Source organism: Mycteria americana, chromosome Z (assembly GCF_035582795.1).
Source record: "Mycteria americana isolate JAX WOST 10 ecotype Jacksonville Zoo and Gardens chromosome Z, USCA_MyAme_1.0, whole genome shotgun sequence".
NCBI lineage: Eukaryota > Metazoa > Chordata > Aves > Ciconiiformes > Ciconiidae > Mycteria > Mycteria americana.
Window position 1 is genome coordinate 38,805,113 of NC_134396.1, and position 26,309 is coordinate 38,831,421.

Genomic DNA, 26,309 nt, shown 5'->3' on the forward strand with positions numbered 1-26,309 from the left:
AAGTTCATGTGGTCTGTTAATGGGACACTAAACCTGCAGGCATCAGCATATCTGTGTTTGCCTGTGTGAAGGCATTGTGGAACAACTTGATGTATCAGAATATGGCTTTTACATGAGATTTTTTCCTATACACTTTCAGATATTTGTAAAATAGCAGCACTTCAGCAAATTGTAATTTAATATCTAGCTCAGGATTTGGTTCTAAACAATAATCAGTATCCTAATTCTAGTGCTGTCTTCAGTAAAATCTTCTATCTTAAGTTGTATGCATTTTGTCAAATACATTTATATCCAATGTTTTATTAGTGTGACAGAATGAAATACTTTGTACATTTGGTCAGTTTATCACTATGTGTGTTTGTTTGGTTTTTTATAGATAATTGGCATATTGGGGAGAAATGCCTTGTCCCTTGTCTTGAAAATGGGAAACTTCATGAAGGAACAATATCCTCTATTGAAAAGGACAAGAATGGAAAATCATTTGCTGTTGTATCATTCTTGGAGTCCGAAGAAAGGAAAATACTAATAACTAAACTTTGTAGAGTCGAAGCCAGTAGAGGACCCCGGAAAAGCTTAATATTTGATGGTGGTGATCTGGAAAAGCCTTTTTTTCCTGACCGAAATTTTCCATCTCCTGCAGTTGCTTTTAAATTATCGGACAATGGTGATTTTATCCCATATACAATTAACAGATACCTGCGTGATTATCAAAGGGAAGGAGCCCAATTTCTGTATGGACACTATGCTAATAAAAGGGGGTGTATTCTTGGAGATGATATGGGCCTTGGAAAGACAATACAGGTATTCTTTTTGATTATTACATTGAGAGAAGAGAACTTTTTTGATAGAGGTTTTCTGTAAGATGTAAATCTTCTTAAAAAATGATGTATTTAAGAAAAGCCACCTCAGTGGAGCTTAATCTTTCTTTTCTGTTGTGGAACTGGAGGAAGCAGGACGTGACTGTCCAGGACAGCACTTAGAGTCAGGAGCCATTGCTGTATTTAAGGTGCACTTCTGACAGGCCACGAAGCTGGGATGTGGCCCTTTTTAATGTAAGCACAGGCAGTTACGGTAGTTAAAATGTTAGTATTCATTTTATGTGGAATGTACTTTGAGGGTTGCTACCTGTGCATCATGGAAGTAATTTGCACTGGAGTATGCTAAAACTACTTACAGCTCTTATCTGATTGTAGCTCTTTAAATGTCTTTTTCCTTTTTTCTGTGGAAACCAACAGTTTGACTGTACTGGGAACAAGGAGGAGCAGACACATTTACTCCCATCTCTGGAAAAAGTGCTTGGATGTTCCATATTATTTTTGTCACTCTTTTGGAAATACAGCTTGGGTTGATGAAAGGACAAAGTATAGCTGGATTTTTCCATTATGCTTTGAATCAGTGTGGCCCAAATGATTTATTTATTTTACTAAAATTAGGGTGGTTTTGTGTTTGAAAATTCTCTTTAATCTGTCTGGTTTTAAGTTAGCAGCTTGAATCTTATGGTGGCTACTCTTTCTCCCCCTCTCTTTTCTCCCTCCGTGGGTCCAATGCAAGCTCATTCCTTCACTGACAAATTCTGGCTGTAGCGTCTGTTGCCCTTCTGTTTAGGAGAACGTTGACAGATACCCATCAGTGCAAAGGAGCATTGTTCTGTAGCAAACTTGACAAGAGGAGTGAGTAAACTAAACTGGCAAAACTTCTCTGGATAGAGCATTTAGAGGTGCATCATGGATTTGTGTAGCTGCTGCTCATCTGTTAACAAATGTTTATTAAAACTAAACCACATCCATTTACCTTATGTTTTACGTAAGCTTGGCCGTGTTTCTTGTCCGTGGCAGTTTAAGAACTCAGTAGTTATGGAAGTTTGTTTCTGCTCAGAAGTGCAGATATCTGATTTCATATAGTAAGAAGCATCTATATACGATAGCAGTAAACTGGGGGGGAAAACCTGAGTTGTCTTGCTTCCATCTGTTGTATTTTTTGAATCTCAGAACTGATTCTGCAATGACCTGGTCATGTTTATCACACAGTGACAGTGTGTTCTTGTGTGGAATTCACATCTGATAGTTATTTCTTTTAATCACAGTGTCAAGTTTGCAGAAGAAAGGTAGACGTTTTGAAGAATATCTTGTGTATTTTTTATAAAACACAGTATTTATGTTTTTCAAGTTCAGTATGGGAAAGGCAGTTCAGTGGATATGAAGTAAAAGAGGTTTTTACTTCTTTAGAAAGGATTTGTATGTATGAAAGAATAAATATTAGTTAAACTTCATCAAGTAGCAAGTAACTGATTTGGTGTTATAGAAAATTTGTTTTATGTTTGTCAGTTGGCTGAACCTTATTGTTTCTGAATTATAGGTTGATTTATGAGATAAAGACTTTTCTAGAAAACTTCTGCATTTTAATATTCTTTGTACTTCTGAGCTGATTTTTTGCTTAAATGGCCTGACTATATGGCTCTCATTTCAAGCTGAAGTTGAGGCGGAGGCAAGTAGAATAATGTTTTTTAACATAATTGCAGTAAGTTAAATTTCCTATTAAGGCCTTTACGTTGCTTCCTGCTTTATCTGGAAGACCCAAAGGTTTCTCAGCAGAGTTGCCCTTTTAGAGCCTTTTGCTATTGTTACAAATTTGTGATGCATAATTCTTCCAAAAATGGAGGATCTGGAAGACACATGGAGATTTTATGCTAAGTTGAATTTTATTCTTATTCTTGAAAGGATTAAAAAAAAATATTAAAGTCAAGCAACATGTGCAAACTTGCAGTTCCTCTTAGCTTCAGTTTATATGAAATATTATGTATAAAAATGTTTAATTTTCTTTTCTTTTACATATCCCTTTCCCACTCTGCGGCCCCATATGTGATGGGTTTCCGCTCTCTTTTGTTCACCTACCTTTACTCTTTTCAGGTATTTTTCCTGCATTTCTGCACTCCTGGATGGTCTTTTCCCCACATTGTTAGAGGGAGAAAGCTCTGGAAATTTCCTCTTCTTTGGAAATTAACAGATGACAGCTTTACCTCTGCTCTGCTATGAGCAGCTGTGTAGCAGCTGCAAAAGGAAGCTGCTGGAGCTGGCTGCTCAGCGTAAAGGGGGCCTGTTGGATTTTCAAAAGAAGGGCACCTCTCTGATGGTGCATCTGGTTGTTGCTGCTGCATAGCCCCATGGGTACCAAGTGGGTTTTGTGGATTTGAGTCTTCTGGCCAGATATCTCTGTGCTGTCTTCCTGTTTTGAATTACCATGGGAGCAGCTTGGAATAGCCTGTGCTGGGATGTTTGTTCCCACTGTGGTGTATTATAATAAGTGTCTTATAATCAAAGGCAAATCACCTTGACTGGTTTGAGGCAGATTAGAGAATGATTTTAAACTGAAAGAGGGTAGATTTAGGCTCGATATACGGAAGAAGCTTTTTACAATGAGGGTGGTGAAACACTGGAACAGGTTGCCCAGAGAGGTGGTGGATGCCCAATCCCTGGAAACATTCAAGGCCAGGTTGGACGGGGCTCTGAGCAACCTGATCTAGTTGAAGATGTCCCTGCTCATTGCAGGGGGTTGGACTAGATGACCTTTAAAGGTCCTGCCAACCCAAACCATTCTGTGATTCTATGACAATATAGGCCCAAAGACAACAGAAAGAACTGGTTTTGAAGTGAACAACAGGAATTGGAAGGAGTGGAACATACAGAAGATGGCATATTAGTAAAAACCTGACCTAGTTTAAACCTTTTCTTCCTTTTGCAGAAGTAGTGTTGGGAGTATAGTTAGCAAATATCTCTTCTTCTGTTTTCTCATCCAAGAGTCAAGTCTTGCAATGCCATTTTCCTCCTGAAAATGGAGGAAAACAGCAAGGCATGCCTCATCTCTAGTTTTTTCTGGTGCATTCATAATATCTTCTGTATTTTTGGGACTCTTCCACTTCGAGGGTGAAAGAGTAAAGTAGAACAATTAATTGCTGTTATGAATTCAGAATTCTCCAAGGGAAGGCATTCCCATTTTAAAAACAGATTGATTTAAAACAAACAACCAACCCACCCATCCCCCCCCCCCCCCCCAACAAAAAAAAAAAATCCCCCCAAGCTCCCTTTCTAAATCCCATCCAGGATTTTGTCCTAAATGTTTATTTTCAGTGGAACTAATTCACTTTCCATTTGCAATTTTGTACATAATCACTGAGAGTTGTTTCTCTTTCTCAAGGTCATTTCGTTTTTGGCTGCAGTGTTGCACAAAAAGGGAACACGTGAAGATATTGAAAATAATATGCCAGAATTTTTACTGAGGACAATGAAAAAAGAATCAAAGTGTAACTCCAAGAAGGTACAGCTTTTAGTGATACAAGCTTAAGGATTTTGGTAAAAGGCAATACTTGGATGTTTTTGTTTGTTTGTCTGCTTTAGGAGTTTATATATATTTGTTTTTAATATTCAGCTGCTTAGGTAGATTAGGGGTTCATGGCCTTCCTAGTAGTTTGAGGGAAGCCTTCAGTTTTCCAGATTGTCATAGTGCATTATCTAGCTGTTATTGTCTAATCTGTTAATACTGTTGATCTGCATTAACACAAAACATTTGGAAATATCTGGATGAGATTTGTGGCTAGAGTGCTTTGAAAAGCCCATGTCAGTGAGTAGAAAATGATATTTTTGTGTGATTGTGTTTCTAAAGTACAAAAAGCATGTGTGTATGTATATTAACATGATATTTAAATAATTAAGGCAAATGCATATATTTGGAAAATTTATTGCTAATATTTTTATGACCTTGCATGTTTTCTTGAATGACTGTCATAATGGCAGAAGTAAGGCTGACTGATAATCTAGGTAATCAAATACAGCAAATAAAGATACATGTAAAAGTTCTGTGTCAACGAGAGAAATCTGAAGATCATTGTAATTTTACTTGTCACAGGACCCATGCAATTTCTGTTCTGCATTGATATTTTTACTTTATTGGAATAATTGGAATATTTAACTGGTAGAATGGTTCATATGACACTAGCTTGGTGAATAATGGATACAGGTTCCTCAGGAAAGATAGATAGAGAAGAAGAGGTGAAGGGATAAGCACTTTATGTGAAAAAAACCATGAATGCTTCTAACTGGGAATAAAAGAAGAAGAATTTCACTTTGAAGACAATTAAGTATTGGAACAGGTCACACAGATGTTGTGGACCACACCATCCTTGGGGGTTTTGAATACCTGAGTAGGGGAAGCTCTAAATATCTGAATTCAGTGTTGCCCCTGCTTTGACCAGAAAGTTGGACTAGAAACTTCCTGAGAACCCTTCCCACCTCATTGATTTTATTATTCTATGATATTAAATGAGTTGTATGAGCCATCTTAAATTTTTAAACCCTTTTCAGGTCTTTCTGTTTTGAAGTCATATATTGACTAGACTTGTGGATTGAAGGAAGCTGCTTACCCTCTTCATCCTTTTGTTTTCTCCATCTGTAAAACATTTTATGGTACATGGATACAGATGCTATAACAAAGCAAAGTGATAGTATCTTATGTCTTATTGCAGTTGTTAAGAGTATAATTTGAGTAAGTAGCACTACTTTGGTATCTTTTGTAGTATTACAGTATTTTTCTTCTCTACTGTTTACATAATCTGAGTAAACTGATTACTTTTGAATTTATATGGACTCTTCAGCTATTTTCTATACTATGCTTTGAAGTGACAGAATTAAACAATTCAAACTATAAAGCAGTAAAATAAATCTCAATATTTTGACTTTCCTTATTGAGAAAGTGCTATGTTGTAGTTTTTCCAGTAATACTGTAACAGTTATTTGTTTTCAGACTTTCCTCATAGTGGCCCCTCTTTCAGTGCTGTACAACTGGAAGGATGAGTTAGACACATGGGGGTACTTTAAGGTCTCTGTCTTACATGGCAGTAAAAAGGATGATGACTTGAGTCGCATCAAGCAAGGGAAGTGTGAAGTTGCCCTTACAACATATGAGATACTTCGCCTGTATTTGGATGAATTTAACAGGTAATGATTTTAATGTATTTTTCTACACACAGAATTTTAACTGTCTAAATTCACATTGTTCTTTGCAAGTACTTATTCTTTCTGTGTAATGTATTTACTGTGAAATCCAATGACTCATTCTGTTGAAGAGGAGAAGTTAATTCAAATCTCTTTGGAGAGTTTACCCTATACTATGTTTGTAGTGCGATGCCTGGGAGAAGTTTGAATAGTTTTCATAAAGCTAGTTTCTGCTGTTAACCCATTCATGAAGTGTTCTCTAAAAGATGCAGGATTTGGCTGCCTGAAAACCTGTGGTAGGTAAAAGATATGCAGAAGATATTTCTATCTTTCAGTAGAGTGTAAGGAGAAAAAAAATCTGGAATTTTTAGCAACTGTTCAAAGAGTATTTTCGTTATTTGCACTTTTCACCGGCTTGGTGAAATTTCTGAGTCCTAAAAACTTTGAGATATAAGATATGTATACGTGTGTCTGTGTAGTTTTAAATACCTGATAGACTTACCAGAATCAAGGTCTTTCTGATGGCAGATTGTATTAGAAATCCTGCTTTATTTGCACCATAGCTGTCAGCATTTTCAAACTAGGAGTGTTGCCTTTCCTTTGGCTATGTTCAGGAGTACTTAGCCTTTCTGATCCTAGTGGTCCTCTTTCGTTACATCATCTTGAAAGTAGGGTACAAGTTGCATGAATAGCTAGTAGCAGCAGCCAACCCAGCTGGTGTTGTCAGTGGCTCTGCAGATCTTGTTGTTTTAGGTGTTGGGAAAGGTCTGGGCCCCAGTGAGTTTTCCTAATATTCTAGACAGCCATCACCACAGCAATCACATCTTCAGCTCTTGTCTGTGCTCAGGTCTGAAAAAGTGCAGATAGGAGAAGGCTAAAGGAGTTGTGTTACCAGGACCCTAATTCTTGCTGTTGTTTTTCTGAGGAACTCTTCAGGCTTGGTCATTGAATAGGCAGTGGTCATGAAATAGGTGCATGTGCAGAGCAGACCTGATGTGTGACTGACTGCTTGCAAATACATTACTTCAGCATACAGATTTACCAGGCTGTTTCTGCAGAGCGTGTAACTGGATGGGCCTATGGTCTTGACACTGGAAGAAGCTATGTGTCTTGCTTAGCTGGAATGATAGATAGGCCTCAAAAACTGGTCTTAAGTAATTAGTTATCACTAATAAGAATATGTAGACTCGGTTATGCATGTAAATCAGCATAATGAGAGATTAAGTTGATGGAGCTAGCATATGATCATCTGTTAGGCTCCTTTCAGAAACTCCCAATTTTTAGCAGATTTTAGGAATGTAGGGAACTCAGATATGAATGAACGTATTTAGCAGGCATCCAAAATGCCACAAGATCAGCCTTCAGATTAGTGAACTAAATGCAGCCTGCTCAGGAGAGAGGTTTCCTTCTAAACATGTCTGTTTCAGTTTGTCGCTGCTTGAAGTATCATCCAAGTGGATATGATTTTGTTCTGAAATATTCATTCATATATATAAAGCAATCTCATAAAGTTAATAAATCTCTTCCTAGTGACTTGATTACTTAAATTAGTATCACAGTATACAGGTCATTGTACCTCCAAGTTTTATGCTTGAACTTGCTGCAAAATCTCTTTTGTTCCCTACTTCTAGATAAGTTCCTCCTAGTCACAAAATCAGAAAATATTAAAACTCCTCTGCCATATTGGTATCATATAGATATTAAAGATGCTGAGTGATGCTTTCATGTAGGAAACCATGCAGATTGAAATGCTTTCAGTCTACTTCTAGTTACACTGGATAGGTTTTGTTGGAAAAATGAAGCACACCTGTGTTAAGCATGTTTCAATAGTTTACCTTCAGAGATTTATTTCATTTTTCTAAATCTTACTTATGAGTGGAATTAGTGCTGGTGAGATGTGCTGGATTGATTGCTCCTAAGATTGGTGGCTGACTTCACCTTGTATGTGTATGGGGGATGACGGGATAAGTAGTTTCAGTTAATACAATATTTCCTGTTGATCTGCAGTGTAGAATGGTCTGCTGTGATCGTGGATGAAGCACATAGAATCAAGAATCCAAAGGCTCAAATAACTCAAACCATGAAGTCATTAAAATGCAGTGTCCGCATAGGTCTTACTGGAACCATTCTTCAAAACAATATGAAAGAACTTTGGTGTGTTATGGACTGGTAAATAAAATTTTTTTTTTAAATTATTTAAACACCTCTATATGTTAACCATGCAGTGGAACTGGGATAGGGCTGGATGATTTGGACCCATCTGTGTTAAAAAAACAACAACGAACTACAGCCCTTGCCCAAAAAACCCCAGTGTTTTGTGAGAAGGGAAGTATGTTTTTTCCAATAGATGTATTGGAGGTAAGCTCCTGGTAGATACATCTGCAGTATGTATTTTGCAATTATTTAATAAATTTGGAGCTCTTCTTATCTGGCCTCTTTGGGGAATCTGGGAAGCAGTTAAAATTATTTTCTTCCCCCCCCCGTGTTTACCTGTCTCTTTTTAAGGACACTATTTTCTTCTTTGTCTCTCTTCCACACAGTAGATTGAGAACCATTATACAGTTTTGAACAATCTTGTGCCTTTGCTCTGTTCAGTATATGCAGGTCATTCTGACTTACTTGGACATTGAAAGTAATAATATTTTTGCTGTTTTTCAAAATGCGCAAGTGCACATATTTGGAAAGCAACAGTCTTGTCCAGGAAAACTTTTAATGGAGAGGGAGAAGTGGAAATAACCCTAGATATAAATCTAAACATAGAAGACTTACTGGGGATGCTTTAGAGGAGGAACAGAGCAAACAAGCCCTACATTTAAGGCAATACAGACTGAATTGGAATATCAGGAAGAAATACTTTAACAGTAAGCTTAGTGTTGCATCCTATGCTGATATTAATAGATTGTTCCAATATGTAGTGCTACCAATGATTACCAAATTCTTTTTCCTATTGAGTTTCTTAAGATTTTATTTAGTAAATTGCAATATCTGCATAACCTGATTTTAATAAAAACGGTAAAAATTGAAAACATGACTGCTTAGCTTCAAATTTAGGCTCCTGAACAGTAGCAGCCTTGTAGTTTAGAGGTTCTATATGCTTGTGACTTGTGTTGCTCTGCTGAGCTTTAGTTTTTCTGTAGATGGCAACCCTTTCCTAAGGTGACTCTCTTAACATTTGAGGATCACAGCAAGTAAATGAAAAATGACATGTCTGGAAGTAGTATATGTTTCTATTTATATACACAATTTTTACTAATTTCTCTAGTGATTGTTAATTTAAGATCTCTTGCTGTTAGCCAGAAACAATTTATGGTATGCTTTTAATCAATGGAAAAGGATAGACTGCCTTGGAGTAAAGAAAATGCTGTTATTCCTTCACACCCCACCCCCCCTTTTGTTTTTTAATAGGGCTGTACCAGGACTTTTGGGTAGCAGACTACATTTCAAGAAGAAATTTTCTGATCCAGTGGAGCATGGCCAGAGGCACACTGCAACTAAAAGAGAGCTAGCAACAGGTCGTAAGGCCATGGTGAAGCTAGCAAGAAAAATGTCTGGCTGGTTTCTGAGACGAACCAAAGCTCTTATCAATGATCAGTTGCCAAAAAAGGAAGACAGAGTAAGAGTGCCTGCACATTTCAAATACAATGCTAATGAATATATCTCTTCTTATTTGTTTTTGTTGTACTTTTTCTCTTTCATCATGCCTTTAGTGCTTTATGGCTTTCTTTTGGACTTACTAATTTAAGAAGAATCCAGAGCCTTGGAAAAAATGCACATGCAGTAGTGTGCTTTGTTCACATAATTACTATGATTGCGTGTTGAAATGGAGTTAATCAAGCATGAAAATGCTCAGCTAGACTTCTGACTAGTGATTTACACATTCTATTTTATGTGCACTTTTGTATTTATCTGTGCAAACCCAATGCAATGTATGTAAATCTCTTGAAATTCTGTGTAGGACTTCTGAATTTGCAGCTTGACACTTTGTACGTAGAACAGTATGCTTTTCATTTTTAACTCCCTCATTTTTGATCACTAAATAAAAGAAAACCCCCAAACCTAAAGCTGATTGTTGATAGGTCTGTAATCCTGTTCACCTAATGGTATCGTAAACATTATATAAAGTGATGATACTTATGACTGTAGCTAAGAGTTCTGATAAATTCTTATTAGATATATTTGTGCTTTCCGTCTAAGTAGACAAACACATTAGTTTGCAGCTGGTTTTGTTTTCAAAATTTGGTATTTATTCTTCACCCTTAGTGTATAATAATGTCATCTAAACTGTCTTCTGAAGGAAAGATTAACACAAACGTCAGTCAGTTGCTTTTCTAAATCTAGCAGGTTTTATTCTTTTCATTCTCTTGTAATGTGAGTATATGTCCAAGTTACTGCTGTATTATTACAGCTCAGCATGGTGCTGCTGCTGTGTGGGTGGCCTAGGTTAAGGAATGATCTTGGGATTTATGTCTCCTGCTGCTTAAGACTAAAGATGTCATGGAGATGCCACCCATGGTCTCTAAGAAGGAGGGATAAGAGTTTTGCCCATAGCACTGTGTAGATCCTTGCCTTCTCATTGCTTATTCTGTTTGTCCTGCCTATGGTAGTGCCTTACAACAGCTAGTGCCTAAAAAAAGGAAAGAAAGGGTAAATTAAGCAACTGGCAAAGCAGAGGGAAATCCTTAATTACAATTATGCATTTATTTATCTCACTTTTCCCTCCTTCTCCTATCCCTCCACAAAAGCTAAACTGAAAGGTTTATAGAAACCTAACAGCAAGTTGTGGCTTGATATTGATACTCTTTGTAGAATTTTGCAAGGGAATAAACTATACATACATTTTGGCTACAATTTCATACTATTTTGTTGTCAAGATCCAGATTTCTTCATCTGGTGGTAAGATAATTTCATGTAGCTATTTGAGCAAATATATTGTTGTTTTCTACTTTATTTTCAATGTTTTATGTTTTTTGTTGCAGTGCTCTTTGCTTTTCATTGTATGCTGCACATAATTGTGTTTTGGGTCTTCTCTTTCTTTGGCAGATGGTATACTGTTCCCTGACAGAATTCCAGAAAGCGGTGTACCAGGCTGTGCTAGACACAGAGGATGTAAGCTTAGTATTACGAGCAGGAGAGCCCTGTAGCTGCAAGAGCGGCCGTAAAAGGAAGAACTGTTGTTACAAAGTAAGAACTTGCACTGTTTGGATTTTAGAACATAGTCTTTCTGGTTTGAGCAGTTGATAGGTTTTCTCGAGAGACTCTCTGCCAATGAAGATCTAATTGAAATGGCTGTGTGGTTGTAGGCCATCTGTTTGGGAAATCCTGACTGGAAACATGGGTGGTTCCATCCTGAGCATGATGGAGTTAGGCACTTTGGGATTACAGCAAAGCTGCTTTGCATACCCTGAACAGGTGGTTGTTATTTATGCAGTAAATTCTGGATTTGTGGTATTAATAAGTGCACCTGTGAAACAGTTGATGTTGGCAAGTATGTTGTATTGGGATGCTCAGTATGTGTCAGACATGCTGCTCCCATATGCGTCAGGCAGTCAGTGCAGAAGCTGCAAATCAGAGGCATCCTGGACCCATCCTGGCAGGTTGTCTGGGCTTTGCTTGTGTTATAACTGCAGTTGAATTGTGTCTGTGTGCCACTAAACATGCGCTTTGCTTTGCTTCATTGAAGGGAGAACTCCTGACAGTAACCATAGAGCACAAGCAGAACTTTGTTCATGAGTAACAGCTCTGTAGATTTCTTCTATTGTCTCTGGACTTCACTAGCACTCAGTTAGTCTAGCTTTATATTTATTTTGTCCATATCACTCAGTAGGCTCAGATTAAGCATGTCTTTCTAACATTTAGAAGCATGTCTCATATTTGTTTCTCCCTGTTTTCTTTCTGGCCTGTTTTGATTCTTGTATAGTGTTTGTGTTTTGGGTTTTTTTGTTGGGTTTTGTTTGGTTGGGTTTTTTTTCCCCAAATGATGTAGCTTATTGAGTCTTCTGCATCTTTCTTTAAAAACAATCCTTCTATCAGCCTGTTTAATATTCCATGGATACTAGCGTTAGTTCTTTGCAGGCTGCTATTTCTCATGATGTTTTGTAGAAAAAAGTAAAATGCTGTTGAACTTAATTCACAAAGGGCATTAGGCAGGCCTGCAGATACTTAAGTACTCTTATGGACTGTCTTATTCCACGGTTAACCGTGAAATTTAGTAACTTGAGAAGGGAAAGGAAAATGATCATTGGTTGAATCAGCCAACCATAACCAGAAAAATAGCTGATGCTGTTGCTGCACTGTAGAATGTTTGAAGTTGTTTGAATTATGTTACCTGAGATGTTTATATAACTTTATACATTTCTGCTATAGGGAAAAATAGAGTTAGCAGTTGTAGGGTAAGAAGTCATTCAAACAGCTCTGGTTTGATTTACATTTAAATTGATCGTAAAGTTACTGTCTTTTTGCTTACCAAGGAATTTTTGGTCATTTTAGTAATTTCTGTAGATATCACGCTATCTGAAATGTTTAGCAAACTATGAACATAGCTGTGGGGTTTTTTCTCTTTTTGAGAAGATGTTTTTTATCAATAGGATCACAAAGCTGAGGAAAAAAAGCCTTGCTGCATTTTTGTTAGAATACAGTATGCATCTCTTTGGAATCAATTATGATACTACCTAAAATCTCTAATGCATTAAACCTTGTACGAATAGCACTTATACTAGATTATTTCTTATTTTCAGGAATATTTGTTTGCATAAACTTTTTTCTTTTTTTAGGTAAATGCTCATGGTGAAACAATTAAGTCACTACGCTTCAGTTACCTGACAATCCTACAGAAGGTTGCAAATCATGCTGCACTGCTGCAGACGGACAACACTAGCAAGCAGCAGGTTAGTTTCAGAAGTATCTAAAAAATACTTGTGGAAAATGGGATGAAAACTCTTGAATGAAAATTGCTGCTGGCCTCCTTTTTAAGCCTTAACTAACTGAAATTAAGATATTTTGCAAAATTTCTTTTCCATTCAGTAATTCAGAATGTAGCCCTTATTTAATAGATAGAGATGTTACACAACAGTATGTTCATTTAGTTGATGCATATCTGAAAATAAGGGTTATGGACACATTGGAGAGCTTTAGGGGGAAGAGTAATTTTTAGTGATTTCTCATAATGCCATTTCTGTTCCATTTATGACAAGTGCCTAGTAAGAGGAATGTCTTTCTGCAAATAAGTAAATAATAAGCAATTAGAATGTGTTTGGTTTTTTTTCCTCTAGTATTTTATATTTGGAGCTGAGCTTCTTTAAATAATGAGAAACATGTTACAGTAGAAAATGCTCAATGAGAGAATAGTATCAGTTTATCTTGTTACTGTGGCAAGTAACCTACAAGACCCATAAATGGCAGGATTTTAAAAACTGCTTGTATGGGATCCTTAGGATCCAAAAGTGAGCAAAGGGATTTAGGGATGTTACTACTTCCTCTCAGAAGCCCCAGGGGAATAGAAATGAGAAAATCCTAGTTAATTTTGGCAATTTTGTTGCATTAAAGCTGTTTTGCTTTTTAGGAAATGTTACTGTTAGTGTCCAGGGCCTTGTATGCAGTAAATACCCAAATGTTTTCAGTGTTGGGTTTTTTTTTTTTTTTATATTGTGCATGTGGTTTTGTTGTAGTAACATTTGAGAGTTTAGTCACTGAAATAAGAATATATGAGTATATTGACACTTACCATCTTTTATGGCATACATAATTATTAACGTCTCCAAAATCTACTGAAGAACATGGTATTTTGTAGTATTTCTTACCTTTAGCATTAAAGTCCATCACATGGGTTATTCTTAGGTGAGAGATGAGATCTTTTCTGCTCATCTGGAAAAGCAGACTTAAGGTATGTGGTCACATTCAAGTTCAGAGCTACCCAACTTCTAGCAGTGGAGCTTTAATGAGGCTTTTGAACAATTGAAATGCATTTCCCATATTGTTTTTTGTCACATTGGTGGAACAATATGTAATTCCTGTATTGGTTTATCATCAAGATAAATGGTCAAGAGAAATGCTGGTACAGATCCGTTGGGTAATGCAAACCTCAAGCCAACAGAGTTCTTGAGGCTGACAATTCTGGCCAGTCCTATTGCAGTCTCTGCCCAGGAGAAGAAATTTTGGGCATCTCTTACTCTAGTAACTGGAATCCACGGTTTCAGATTAGGATTCTCTTTCTTATTTAAATGAAGCAAACCAAAACACACAGGAGATGTTTTATCCAGCACTTCTATAGTGAACTGAATGAAAACATGTAACTCTTTCTGCTTGAGTTACTTCGGTAGATTACTTGTTTCAACCTGTTCAACTCCTTGTATGTCTTGCTGGTATCCCAATGTAGCTCTAATTTTTAATGCCTATTCAAACTTTCTGCTTTTCTTCCAGGAAGCACATATCAAACGGGTGTGCAGCCAGGTATTTTCCAGTTTTCCAGATTTTGTGCAGTTAAGCAAAGATGCAGCCTTTGAAACAATTTCAGATCCAAAGTACAGTGGAAAAATGAAGGTAAACCTGTTCTTTAGAGGAAAAATAAGTATTAGTAATAGATCTGCAGCTGTAGTATATGGATATAAGAAAAGGTACACCTAATAGTTGTGGGGTTTTTAATCATTCTGTTTATGGTGGTGGTACCACAGCAGAGATCTCCTGTCTTGGATCGGGGTGTTTCTGGGCAAAGACTGGATAAGTGTGATCTGTGATGCTAAGATATCCTAAGATGGTAGCTTCACATATTTAGTGATGGTCACGGAAATGAACCTTGCAGTCAAGGGGTTTGGGGTCATAATATTATGACAGATAGTTCCATGAAACCATTAATTCAGTGGCAGTCAGAAATGTTTGGGGAAGGAAGAGAGCAAAACAAAATCCTTATGGACTTAATGATTTGTACGCACCTTCAATATTGTGGGTAGTTCCAGTCCCTCCTCTCAAAAAGCATGTGTTAGACGTTGAAAAGGTTTAGAGGAGGGCCACAAAGGTCATCAGTGCTGTGGGACAGAAGCGACAAGTGGGCTGGGACTCTCCAGCCTGGGAGAAATGTTTTAGAATGAATGTGAGAGGGACAATCATGAGTAGCATGGAACTGGTGAAGATGTACTGAGTGCTTACTGTCTTTTCTAACCCTTTGGACATCAAATGAAGCTAATGGGAGCCCGGCTAAAGATGAACAAAATAAACGTATTAAGTGTAAACCTGTAAAACTCCTTACCTCAGAAACTGGTTTACACTTAAGACACAGAAACTGGACTAACTGAAAAAGATGTCTAATGTAGCTAATTGAAAAGAAAACCATATTAGATTTAGGAGTGTTCCTGAGCTGAGAGTAACTGGAGGGTGAGAAGCTAAGCAGAGTGGAGTACACTATATTTTTGCTCTCTCTATAAACCTGTATATTCACAGTTGCTGGTTGGGACTAGGGGGGAGGCAGTGGCTGGGCCACGTTTTTTCTAACAGTAATGGCTGTTATCACTTTATTGATTCGTTATTACGCAAGCAACATCTTTCTTTTCTGTTATTACATACATGTGAGAGGCCTGTATGTTACATTTGTCATATACACTTCATTATCTCATGAAGTCAACTTTATTGTTAAATTACCTGCCAGCATATACTTAATACATACCTGTAAAAACGAACACCGTGATGTTCAGTGGTGCTTATGAAGCTGCTCTTTCATTGGTTAAAACTAATTTTGCTTTCTCTAGAAATTTCTCTTGGGGCTATTGCATACGTCACTCCAGCACTGCCTTATGACATTTTCATTATGTGTTTTTTGACACACTAGTGAACAACACAGGCAAGCAGAAATGCCTGAGTTAAGGCAGAGGTTCCAACATTATGTGCCTTTAAAGTCGGCATCTTACAGAGCTGCCTGTTGGGAGGAAGCTGTTCCAAACCATGTCCGTAAGTCTGAGTTGCTTCTGGGACAGCATAGACTGTGGCATCTTCTCAGGGGTGCAGCTGGCTGTGGCTGTGTGGGTTGGGTGTAACCTTGGCTGGTAGCCTTCGTGAGGAAGAAGGTTCTGCTATATTGCAGTGCTGGAGTAAGAGCATAACCGAGGTGGCAAGAGAGCAGAGGCTGTGATATTTTTAAGTATACTGAGCTTGTGCTGATGGCTTGATATTGATGAGATGTCAGGCAGGTTGAATGTTTACTTTGACATTGAGAGATCTACATTGTTAGAAAAACGAATCTCTGAGCTACCAGTAGATAAGTGCCAGGCAAATTTACATTTCTGGATAAATTGCCCAAACATAAGTAGAATCATAGAATAGTTTGAGTTGAAAAGGTCCTTTAAAGGTCATCTAGTCCAACCCCCAAGTAGAACGAGATGAGAAGTACGTGATTAAAAATAATGAGCTACTAGCATGGTGATTACTCCTGTTGTGGTCTTTTTTTATTGTTAGCGAATCATCTAATACTCATCTTCATTCTGTTTCCTGAGAGACTTTCCTGATTGTGCTTTTTTTTTAATTTTTGATCTTTTAGCTTGTTATCAGTCTGTACTGATCAATATTCCTGTATTTCAAGCTATTTTTTATATTGATTGTAGGTAATTGCAAAAAAAACCCCCAAAACAAGACCAAAAAACCCCACAACTCCTCCAAAAAACAAACCCCCAATCCTAAATAAGCACATATTCTTGAGAAGAGCCTTGGTATGGAGAATTTCCATTTTTTAAAAAAATTGCAGTGTATATCATGGGAAACTGGATTTTAAAAGCCAACCTTGTGTTTTTGAAGTAATATTTATATTGAAAAACATTTCTTCAGTATGTTTGGTAGATGGGAGTTAAGTGCAATATGAATTTCTGAGACAAATAAGAAAGGAAATAAAAAAAATTGCTGTAATTCTTTCACAGAACATTTTATTACTCTGACCTTTTAAAAAAGTCAGATCAGACACTACACTGTGGTAGTAGTAGGCAAAGGTACAAAGCAATATGGACCTTTCTTTCCTCCAACGTAAGAAACTATGATCTGGTATTATAATGAGGGGTTCTGCTTGCTTGGTTTGTTTTTTACTTTATAAGTGATAGAATAGAAGCATTTTGAAGTGCTGCATTTATGACAGCCCTGTAGACTTACAGAATATTTTTCCACTCTTGATGACCTCTGGTCTTGTATATATGACACTTTAGAAATCTATAGTGTCTATTTCAGTCCATTGCAAACTGGATAGAATTTATCTAAGAATTATTGAAATAATTGCTTGCTTTGAGGGAAATTGGTCTGCTTTCTCTTTTAAGGGGAACTTGAATTTTTTTGTCAGTTCATGAAATGTATCTTAATATAAACAGAATATTCTGAACTGTATGGTGATACCTCTGTGCCCAGAAAGAGGAGTTTTATATAATGAGCCAAGTAGCCATCATTGAAAAATAAGGTGGTTTTTGAGTCCATTAAATTTGACTTAAGAATAATTATGATGCCAAAAATTGGTTTATACGTGTCTGGTATTGTGGTGGCATTTTTTTTTTTCTGCTGCTAATTACATTCGAGGTTTGTCTTGTGAGAAAAGATTGTCTAACTCTTTTGTTTTCTATTCTGAATTTTAAAACAGAAGATATTTGGGATGATTTTGGGTTTTATGCTGTGAAAGCAAAGTAATTCAGAAGGTAGTGCATTTAGAAGGTCCTCTTACCATCAGAAAGTAATCAGAGGAGAGTCACTGGATACTAGAGCTTGAAAACCACTTTGTATATTTTTAATGCGTTTATTTGGAAATAAATGATACAAATGATAGTAAAATGTTTTTAATAGCCTTGTCCCACTGTAATACTTTACATTTTCTGTTCTATAAATAAATTCTAGAAACTAATTTAAATACTTTTGTAACTTTCATCTGGTAGTATAGACTGAATAGGTATTATTTAGTCCTTTAAATTAAAATTTAGTACAGGCTACCCAGAAATTTTGGCACAGGTGATTATTGTTTTGTAGAAGAGCATATTTACAAAGGAGAAGTTTGTGGCATTTACTTAATTTTTTTCAGGGCGAGGGGAAGGCTAGGAGTTGTCGAAGTTCATTAGCTAAGCAGTTGTAACTTTTCTGAGGGGTTGAAAAGGTTAAACTATCTGCTAAAATACGTCTGTTCTCTCACCAAGCAGAGGTAAAATGCGTAGAGAAACATAGCTTTTTATACTGTGGAATATACCTACTGCCACCAGTAAAACTAGGATTGCTTGAATGGAAGTGTGAGAGTGTCATACTGGTGTTTGTGTCCTACCTTGCGCTGTGGCTGCAGTCATCTCTACGTGTTTTGCAAGCGGTAGCATTTACAAAGTACCACCCCATGTTTGCTGATCTGAATTTAAGATTATAACAAGAGCCTGGAAAAAGCAGTCCCTATAATCCAAATGTACATGTATAAGCATTGATGGTATACCTATGACTAATATCTCCTCATTATGGTGGGAGGCAGGTAATAACACAGTGACATGGTTTGAACTTCAGTTATTTTTGTGGAATTATCCCTTCATTTTCAATCATACTGCAAAACATACAGTTTTTGGAAGACTTTGCTTATACTTTCTATTGCAAGGTGAATTTCATGCCTAGATTTTTAACTTGAAATAGTTGAATATGTGAGAATTGAAGTCAAAGGAGTGTGCTGCCTTGTTTGGAAGCCACACTTTTTCCATCATGAAGTAAGAAAGTGAGGACCTGCAAAGTGTAAGGACAAGTGATTCCATTGCTTTTTAAACACAAAGATTGGAGATTGTTCACACAGAAGTATCAGGGACTACTTGGAAAAGAAGTAAGAAAAATGAGGGTAGTTTTAAAAGCCTGCAGTAATTCTCATTATTACTTTGTCTGATTATTTCTACAGTTTTGTTAAAATTCTGGCTCAGAGAGACTCTATATGCTTTCTAAGTGAAGAGGGCTATTAAATGTCTGGGCATTTGAAATAACTTTTTTTTTTAAACTACATGTATAATATTTCCACAGATATCCATTTGTTGAGTTTTGGAATATTGTTCTTAATATAAATGTCTTAGGAATAACTATATTGGATTGATATATTTATTTTGCCTGGTATATTATCATTATTTCAGTAGGAAAATGGAAGTCTGTCAGAGCACCTTGCAAATAATAGTAGCTTCCACTATTAAACATAACCCTAACCCAGGCAGGCATGAAGACTTAAAAACACTCTAGGCTATCTTGGACATCTATATACAAACAAGGTATTCTGAGAGGTAAGAGGTAAAATTTTGTAACAGTCAAACAGTTCGCAATATGTAGTAATGGCGAGATATACATTTAAATCCATATGGACTCTTACAAAGAGCATGTTACTTTTGCTTGAGTGTGATCAAGTATTTATTTTTCAGACTAACAACTTTCAGGATAGTACTCTGCTGTGCAAGCATAGTATTTATTTCTTTGGTGCAAAACCATTCATTACTTCTCCCTGTTCATTAGAGCTGTTCTTTACTCCAGAATACCTAAAATCCCAATGGGCGTGACCTTGATCCATTTTATTTAAACAGACTGGGTGGATTTGTTTGTGTGTTCTCCTATAGGAAATTCATTATTTGACCTATACTTTAATAATAACAACAATAATACAGTAGCCAAATTCCTTCTACTTTAAAAGCATGCCACTGGTTTTTCTTCTGTTTCTTAATGTGGCTAAATAAAATGCAAATGTAAGTCATTTAGCTCTTGTTAAATTACCTGATGTGGATTTTTTTCCTAATAAAATAAATCCTGGTTTATATGTTGTTGTACAATGAAACCAGTCGAAAATTACTTTGCTTGTACCTTGTTTTCACTTGTAACTGGCTGGCTAATATATACAAAAGGGCTTATAAGTCATGTAGAATTACTATTTTATATTCTAGATATTATCCAGAATTGTAAATTTAATATAAACATTCCTCATTATTTCGTTGTCAAAGATTTGTTAGGCTTTTAGTGAAATCAGTGTCGATTAACAGTTTATGTATTTATCACTGAATAAATATAATTTTTAAATATTTATTGCCCAGTGGGAGAAAGTTACAGACATGGTACAGAAAATTCCTCTTTCCCCTTTGTGTATTGCTTCTGCGTGGTACTCTGGAGCTGCCATTGCCAGATGTGGACATGCTTCTTTTGAAAATAACAGTATCACTATTATACACAAGCCTCTGGATTATTTGCTTCCCCACTAGAACAACATTGTGTGTGGGCGGATTATTGGCATTTTGAGGTCTGTGCAGAGTCTGGGAAGCTGGATCCTACTGTAAACAGAGCAACAGATGAGAGTGGGAGCAGGGAGGGGCATACATCTCGCTGATTATTTTAAGAAGTCAAGTTCCAAGAAGTTCTGAACTCAGATGTAGTACCGAAAACTTAAACAGACGTTCCTGTTTTCAGCGGAATTGTATGCATTTGCTAAATGCAAAAATTCATAAGCTGAGCTAGCACAAGATAAGTAATATTTTGTTGCAGTCTATGCACTGACACAAATAGCTTCTGAATTTACTTGTTAGTTGTATGGTTGCCTTTTTATAGCAGGATTTCCATGTAGATCACTGAAAAATGCATAGGTCCGGCATATCCATTACCTTTGGCACATTTATTATGATAGTAGTGGTTTTTGTTATGCCTGTTTGGCTTCGCAAACAATTAATTACAGCGTAGCCTGTTTAAAGGCTGAACACACAAGTAAGTGTGTGTGAGATGACCTGTAGATAAAATCTCTTCATTTGTGTTCTGTGGTTTGTTTACAGGTCCTTCAGCAGCTTTTAAATCACTTCAGAAAAAACAAGGATAAAGTTCTTCTTTTCTCCTTTTCCACAAAGGTGAGCTCCATATGATTTTTATCAATTAACTGCAGCAGTAGCTTCTGAAGTTTAAAGCACTAAGGTGACAGCTGTCAACCACATTTCCTTTCTCTCTGTACTATGGGAAATAATGATGAGAACGGTGTGCTATATTCCAGAAGCATGTTGAAACCTTATGTTGTCTCAAGATAAAAATGGTGATGGCAAAACAAACGTAACACTCTGCTGCTTTCCTTAGAGGTTTTTTTAAATTGTTTTGTTACTTCAAGTGTGGATAGCTCATACTGAGTTCATCTGTCTATGTCTTGAGTTAGAGCAGTGTCATGGCAAAATACGACTGAAGTATCATACAACCTTTGTGTTAGCACCGAAAGTAGTTATATTTCCTCTGTTCTACTGCCTTTTGACCATCGCCAGTGATGAAGCTTCAGCCTTGAGACTTACTACACCAGTTGGTTTGAACTGAAAACAGTGTTTAACTGGAGCAAGAGGTGTATGTGCACTTTACTTTTTAGGGACTTGCTCCTTGATTTTCTTGTTAGGGAATAACGTGTTTCCTGAAATAGTGCAAACTGTAGTATGGTTTTCTTTACTTAAATATTCATAATGATAGCATTAAAAAGTATTAAAAAATAATAGTGTGAATGGCAGTTCAGAGTCTTAGATATTTAATAATTTTGTGGCTTTAAGACAGACTGCAAGTTTAATATTTAGATGTAGTAGTAAAATGCTCATGTCTTAGGCTGTGCTTCACAGTGTTCAAGACCAGACTGATTGCTGGTTACTGCAGTCTCTCTCACTCTGTCCCTTTGAACTCTGGCTGTGCATACCAGCCTGTTACCCTGTGCTGGCTCTGGTGCTCATTTACCATACTTCAAGTCATTGTAACTTGCTAAGATGGTAGGAAACTCTTTAAGTTGCCTGCCTGCTTATTGGGTTGAATTGACTCAGCATCACTTAGAAGTGGGATACAGGCAGCCAGGGTTGCAGGATTGAGTGAGACCACAGCAGACCAACATTAATCACCTTGAGTGCTGCAGAATCACAGCTAAAGAATGTCGAGGATGTTGATATCAAAACAGGGAAGATTTACTCTTATTTTCAATGCTTGGTCTATTGGAAATATATTTGAGAAACATGACCTCTGTGATGATTTTTAATTAAAAAGATAATAGTAAGTACTTAGTCTTTTTTTTTGTTTGTTTTTCCATCCAGTTGCTAGATGTGCTGGAACAATATTGTATGGCATCTGGGCTAGATTACCGAAGACTTGATGGAAATACAAAATCAGAAGACAGGATCAGAATTGTAAGAGAGTTCAACAGCATTCAAGAAATTAACATATGTCTTGTATCTACAATGTAAGCAAATTTAACTTGTAGTCTGTTTCACTCTGCCTTTCTTGTGTTCAGTAAATAGGTTACTCTGCATTTTACTTGATGACCTTGTGAGGGTTTACTTTTTTGAGAAAGTGAATTGTTCTCTTGTCTGTTAGTAAACATAGACTCACTGCTGTGGACTGAAGCTTAAAATATCTGAAGACTTCTTCCCTTCCCCTCTCTTCTGCTTTATGAAGATTGCTAAGGTCTGAAACAAGCAGGTCTTCTGAATCCTAGTTTTAAATTTCCACTTGCTGTAGGAGTGGGGAAACATGAAATGCTGTATTGAACTGAAAAATTCTCTTAGTGTTACTGTAATTTATTAACCTTGTTAATTAGTATATGTCTATTTAAAATACTTCAAACAATCCTTAATTGTCTTTTAAAAATGTATTTGACTATCAGATCTGCTTATCAATTTATGATCAATAGTGAATTATTTTGAAATAAAGCAGTATGTTCAATTAAAATTAATGAAAATATGATGACCTTCCTTTCTTCTTTCCCCTTCTTCTTCTTCTTTCCCCTTTCAATTCTGGTTACTTCCATGTTTCATCTTGGATGAAGTTTGTTAAGAGGCAAGAGCAGAAAGTGAACAAAGAAACTTTAATCTTCCTGCCCAGAGGAAAACTCAGTGAAACTTGGTGAAACATGCAAATGGGCTGTTCTTGCCTATACGGTCACTTTGCTCCTTCTTTACTGAAAGTCTGCATGTTGGAGTTAGATAGGAGGATCCACACTACCTCTGTTTAATCAGAAGTTAGACGTAATCTTAAAGACTGTTACAAGTGCAGGTCAGAACTGTCTCCAGATACTCCCTGGTGCATGTGGGCAGGGTTGTGAAGAGATTTGTTTTGTTGGTCACGCACATTTGTTTGTGATCTCTGTCAACTGTGGAACCTGGCCATCAGCTTCCCTAAGACCTTCATGAATCCCTATTCTTTGTCCCTGAAGACAGCAGGGAATTACTGCATCTGTAGCATTAGGAAAGACTCTCTAGTTTGTGCTGCTATCAGTCCAGTTTTGTTGCGTAATTATAACCTTTTCAGTTCTCTTCCATTAATTTACATAGAAATAAAAATGAAGGTCAGGTAAACAGATATGTGATTTCTCCATTCTGCTATTAGAGCTTGTTAATACAGAGATTGGTGAGATTTCCATGCCTGCTGGTGGTGCTTGAGATGAAAGTCTTGACTCTGTTGTTCTTAGTGTTTCTCATCTTACTGAGTAAGTGGAAGGAACAATCAATGATGGAATTGCAGTCAATATAACCAGTGTTTACTAAGAAAAACAGAAGGTGCAATTCTTTGTGTAGTTTATCACAGATAACAAAAAGTTATCTTTTGCTTACTCGATATAGAGTAATGGAAGCAGCTTTAATTTTGTAATCCTTTGGAAATCAGGAAGTGATTTATCCCAGTCCTACTGTACAAGAGATTCATCCTTCCTCTTACTTGGATTTCAGGCATTAGGACTTCACAGTATATTCTTTAGTTCTCAACACATAGTGAGTTGACAGAATTGGGTCATACTCTTCTGTCCGTACTTTCTTGCAAAGTTTTTGGCTGACTGTTCTGTGTAGTCAACTTGTACATGTTCTGAAAGTCCCATTGCTTGAAGAGCCAAATGTTGATTTTTGCTGAAAATACTTGCACAGTCTTTTGGCTGCAAAAATGCATTCTGCAAAGGATGAATTCCCTGCATAGTGATCTTGAGTCTGCCATTATATTTCACTTGCAGAGTTAACATACAACTTTCAACAGGAAGCTCCAATCTGTAAATTAGTGAGTTACAGTGCAGACAGTGGTGATGACTTTACTATTAAATTTACAATGTTCCTGTCTTATATTTCTTTTTTTAATACCGGCAAAATGCCATTTCTGCCTGGAATTGCCTATGTATAGCCTGTAGACATTTGGAAATCCTGACTTTAATTGGTTGGTGAGTTTTTTGAGAAATAGGACCTTAAACAATAAATTGTGTAAAAAAAAAAAAAAAAAAAAAAAAAAAACAACCAAAACAAAATAAAAAAACCCAAAAGGTCTGTCTATCCATTTAGCTTAACCTCAAGTCTTGCAGTTAATGTTAGTATCAAACATAGTCATATAGCTATCCATAATGCTTTTATGGATAGCTATGACTAATATAGCTATATAGACAAATATATTTTATGGGTGTTGGGAGAAAATATGATTGATTTCTTCAGAGCTTGTAAATTCCATCAAACCGGTAGCTATAGATTATGGATTTCAGCCTTGAGTTTTATGGAAAAACAGATATACATCTGCTGGAACTTCTAAGGCTCATGAAGTAAAGTCTATTTCAGAATACTTCAGTCCTGTGCTGACGTTGCTGGGAAAATTTATGATTATTTGGAAGAAAGAAAGGGGATTTTTGGTCATGCTTAGAAACACTAAAATAATTGCTGGAGTTGCTATAACTTGATAGGAGAATGTCAGTACTTGCAACTCCATTGATGCTGGTTAGCCTGAAGGAGGAGGACTGTGTATGTACAGTACTGAAGTCTGCACAGTCCTGTTCCATTGCAGTGTTCTGGAAGAAATAAGAGCAGCAGGTGTTCCCACCTTTAAAGCTAAATCACTATTCTGTGGATTTTCCACGTAAGTCTTTCTCTACATAATTCCTTCAGAATAATTATAAATTAAAATATGTTTCTGCTTCTCAGTTTTCTTTATTACATAAAGAGAAGTGCTTAGATGATAGAGATGCTGGTTACAGAAATTTGTAGACAGTTTTTATCGTGAAAGGTTACAGTATGCACTTTCATTCTACCTGCAGTGTTCTCAATTACTGTCCATTACTGGACTGCTGTCTATTACTCTGTACGTTGTCAGGGCTTCATTTAACTTGAATTCTTCACAACTATGTTGTAAAGAAACTATGTTTAACTTTAATTAAAATGTAATTTTAAATTTTTAACATTTAATCACATTCAAAGAACTTTCAGCCACAAGACCTCACTGGAACAGAGAACTGACAAACTATAAAAAACTTAGCTCAGTAAATAGAATTACATACTCACGGCTTACATGGAAACTTTAATGCGATATGTTTTGTAACTTCTGAACATTGTGGTATTAAGTTGTCAGTGACAGGATATAAAAACAAGCCATTTATTTAACACGGTGTGCCATTTTTAAAAAGATGATCTTTTGTAAACTGTTTTTTTGTAACAACTGTTATGAGACATTTCATACAGGGCTCTTCGTTTGAGCTGTATTACAGTAATTTGCATGGACCATCTTGCAACAATGAGTTTAAGCTCTGGTTAAAATGATATCTAAAATGGAAGATACTCTTTACAATTCACAAACTAACTACTGTGTTCATTTTGTCTGTGAAGGATATAGGAGCCATTCTTTTTCTCTTTTGGAGTATCTGAATTTTTGTGGCATACCTAGAAATATTGAAAGGTAAAATCTTTATGAAGCTAAGTATCCTGTTTAGTTAATTTTCATAGTCAGTCTGTTTTACTGACACTAAGGCTTTGCACTGAGGTTTAATTCATATTTCAGTTCCAGATACTGCAATTTTTTTATGAGAAAGCATTTGGAAAAACATGTTGACTTATGTTTCAGTCTGACTGCAGGGTTCGTTTGGTAAGATGAGAGGCTGAATTCTGTCCTCACTAAAAAGAAATACACCAAAATTCCAAAAACACAGTAAGGTATTCTGAAAAATACAAAGATTTTTATTCAGCATTTCAAACTTTGAGAGCGCTCATCCTCTGGAAACCTCCGTTAACATTGGCTGGTTCCCACATCCTCTGCCTTTCCAGATTTAACTAACCCAACACCACACCACACCTGGAAGGAAGAGGCCACAACTGTATTTACATTAACAAGGATTCCATGAAGACCAAAAGGTGGTGGGGCTCCATAAGCTTTTGGTTTCTGTCTCCATTTATTCACATCCCTGGAAACTTTACCTTTCCCACTGCTTTAAACAAGCAGAATATAAAGTAATCTATTAAACCGAGGTGCTTGGTAAATTAAATGGGATTGACTTTTTCAATTTTGTGGTATCTCATCCAGAAAGAAACACACTTGAAATTAGTGCTGTCTATGTCAATGCAAAGAATTGTTTTAATAGTTAAATTAATGATAGTATTTGGCATA

General features: G+C 36.5%; 1 protein-coding gene across 5 annotated transcripts in view; it reads left to right on the forward strand.

Annotated features, from left to right (window-relative positions):
- The window catches only part of ERCC6L2 (ERCC excision repair 6 like 2), a 58,924-nt gene that overhangs the window by 3,584 nt on the left and 29,031 nt on the right, over positions 1-26,309 (forward strand). For 3 of the 5 annotated variants that reach the window (XM_075526353.1, XM_075526355.1, XM_075526352.1), the window contains exons 2-11: positions 377-801; positions 4,192-4,311; positions 5,794-5,987; positions 7,992-8,153; positions 9,390-9,597; positions 11,025-11,165; positions 12,755-12,868; positions 14,400-14,519; positions 20,738-20,809; positions 22,007-22,152. In XM_075526353.1, the coding sequence (XP_075382468.1) occupies positions 377-801; positions 4,192-4,311; positions 5,794-5,987; positions 7,992-8,153; positions 9,390-9,597; positions 11,025-11,165; positions 12,755-12,868; positions 14,400-14,519; positions 20,738-20,809; positions 22,007-22,152 (1,702 nt within the window). Of the gene's footprint in view, positions 1-376; positions 802-4,191; positions 4,312-5,793; positions 5,988-7,991; positions 8,154-9,389; positions 9,598-11,024; positions 11,166-12,754; positions 12,869-14,399; positions 14,520-20,735; positions 20,810-22,006; positions 22,153-26,309 lie in introns of those variants that run through there. The other 2 variants (XR_012778925.1, XM_075526354.1) reach the window with 2 other exon arrangements.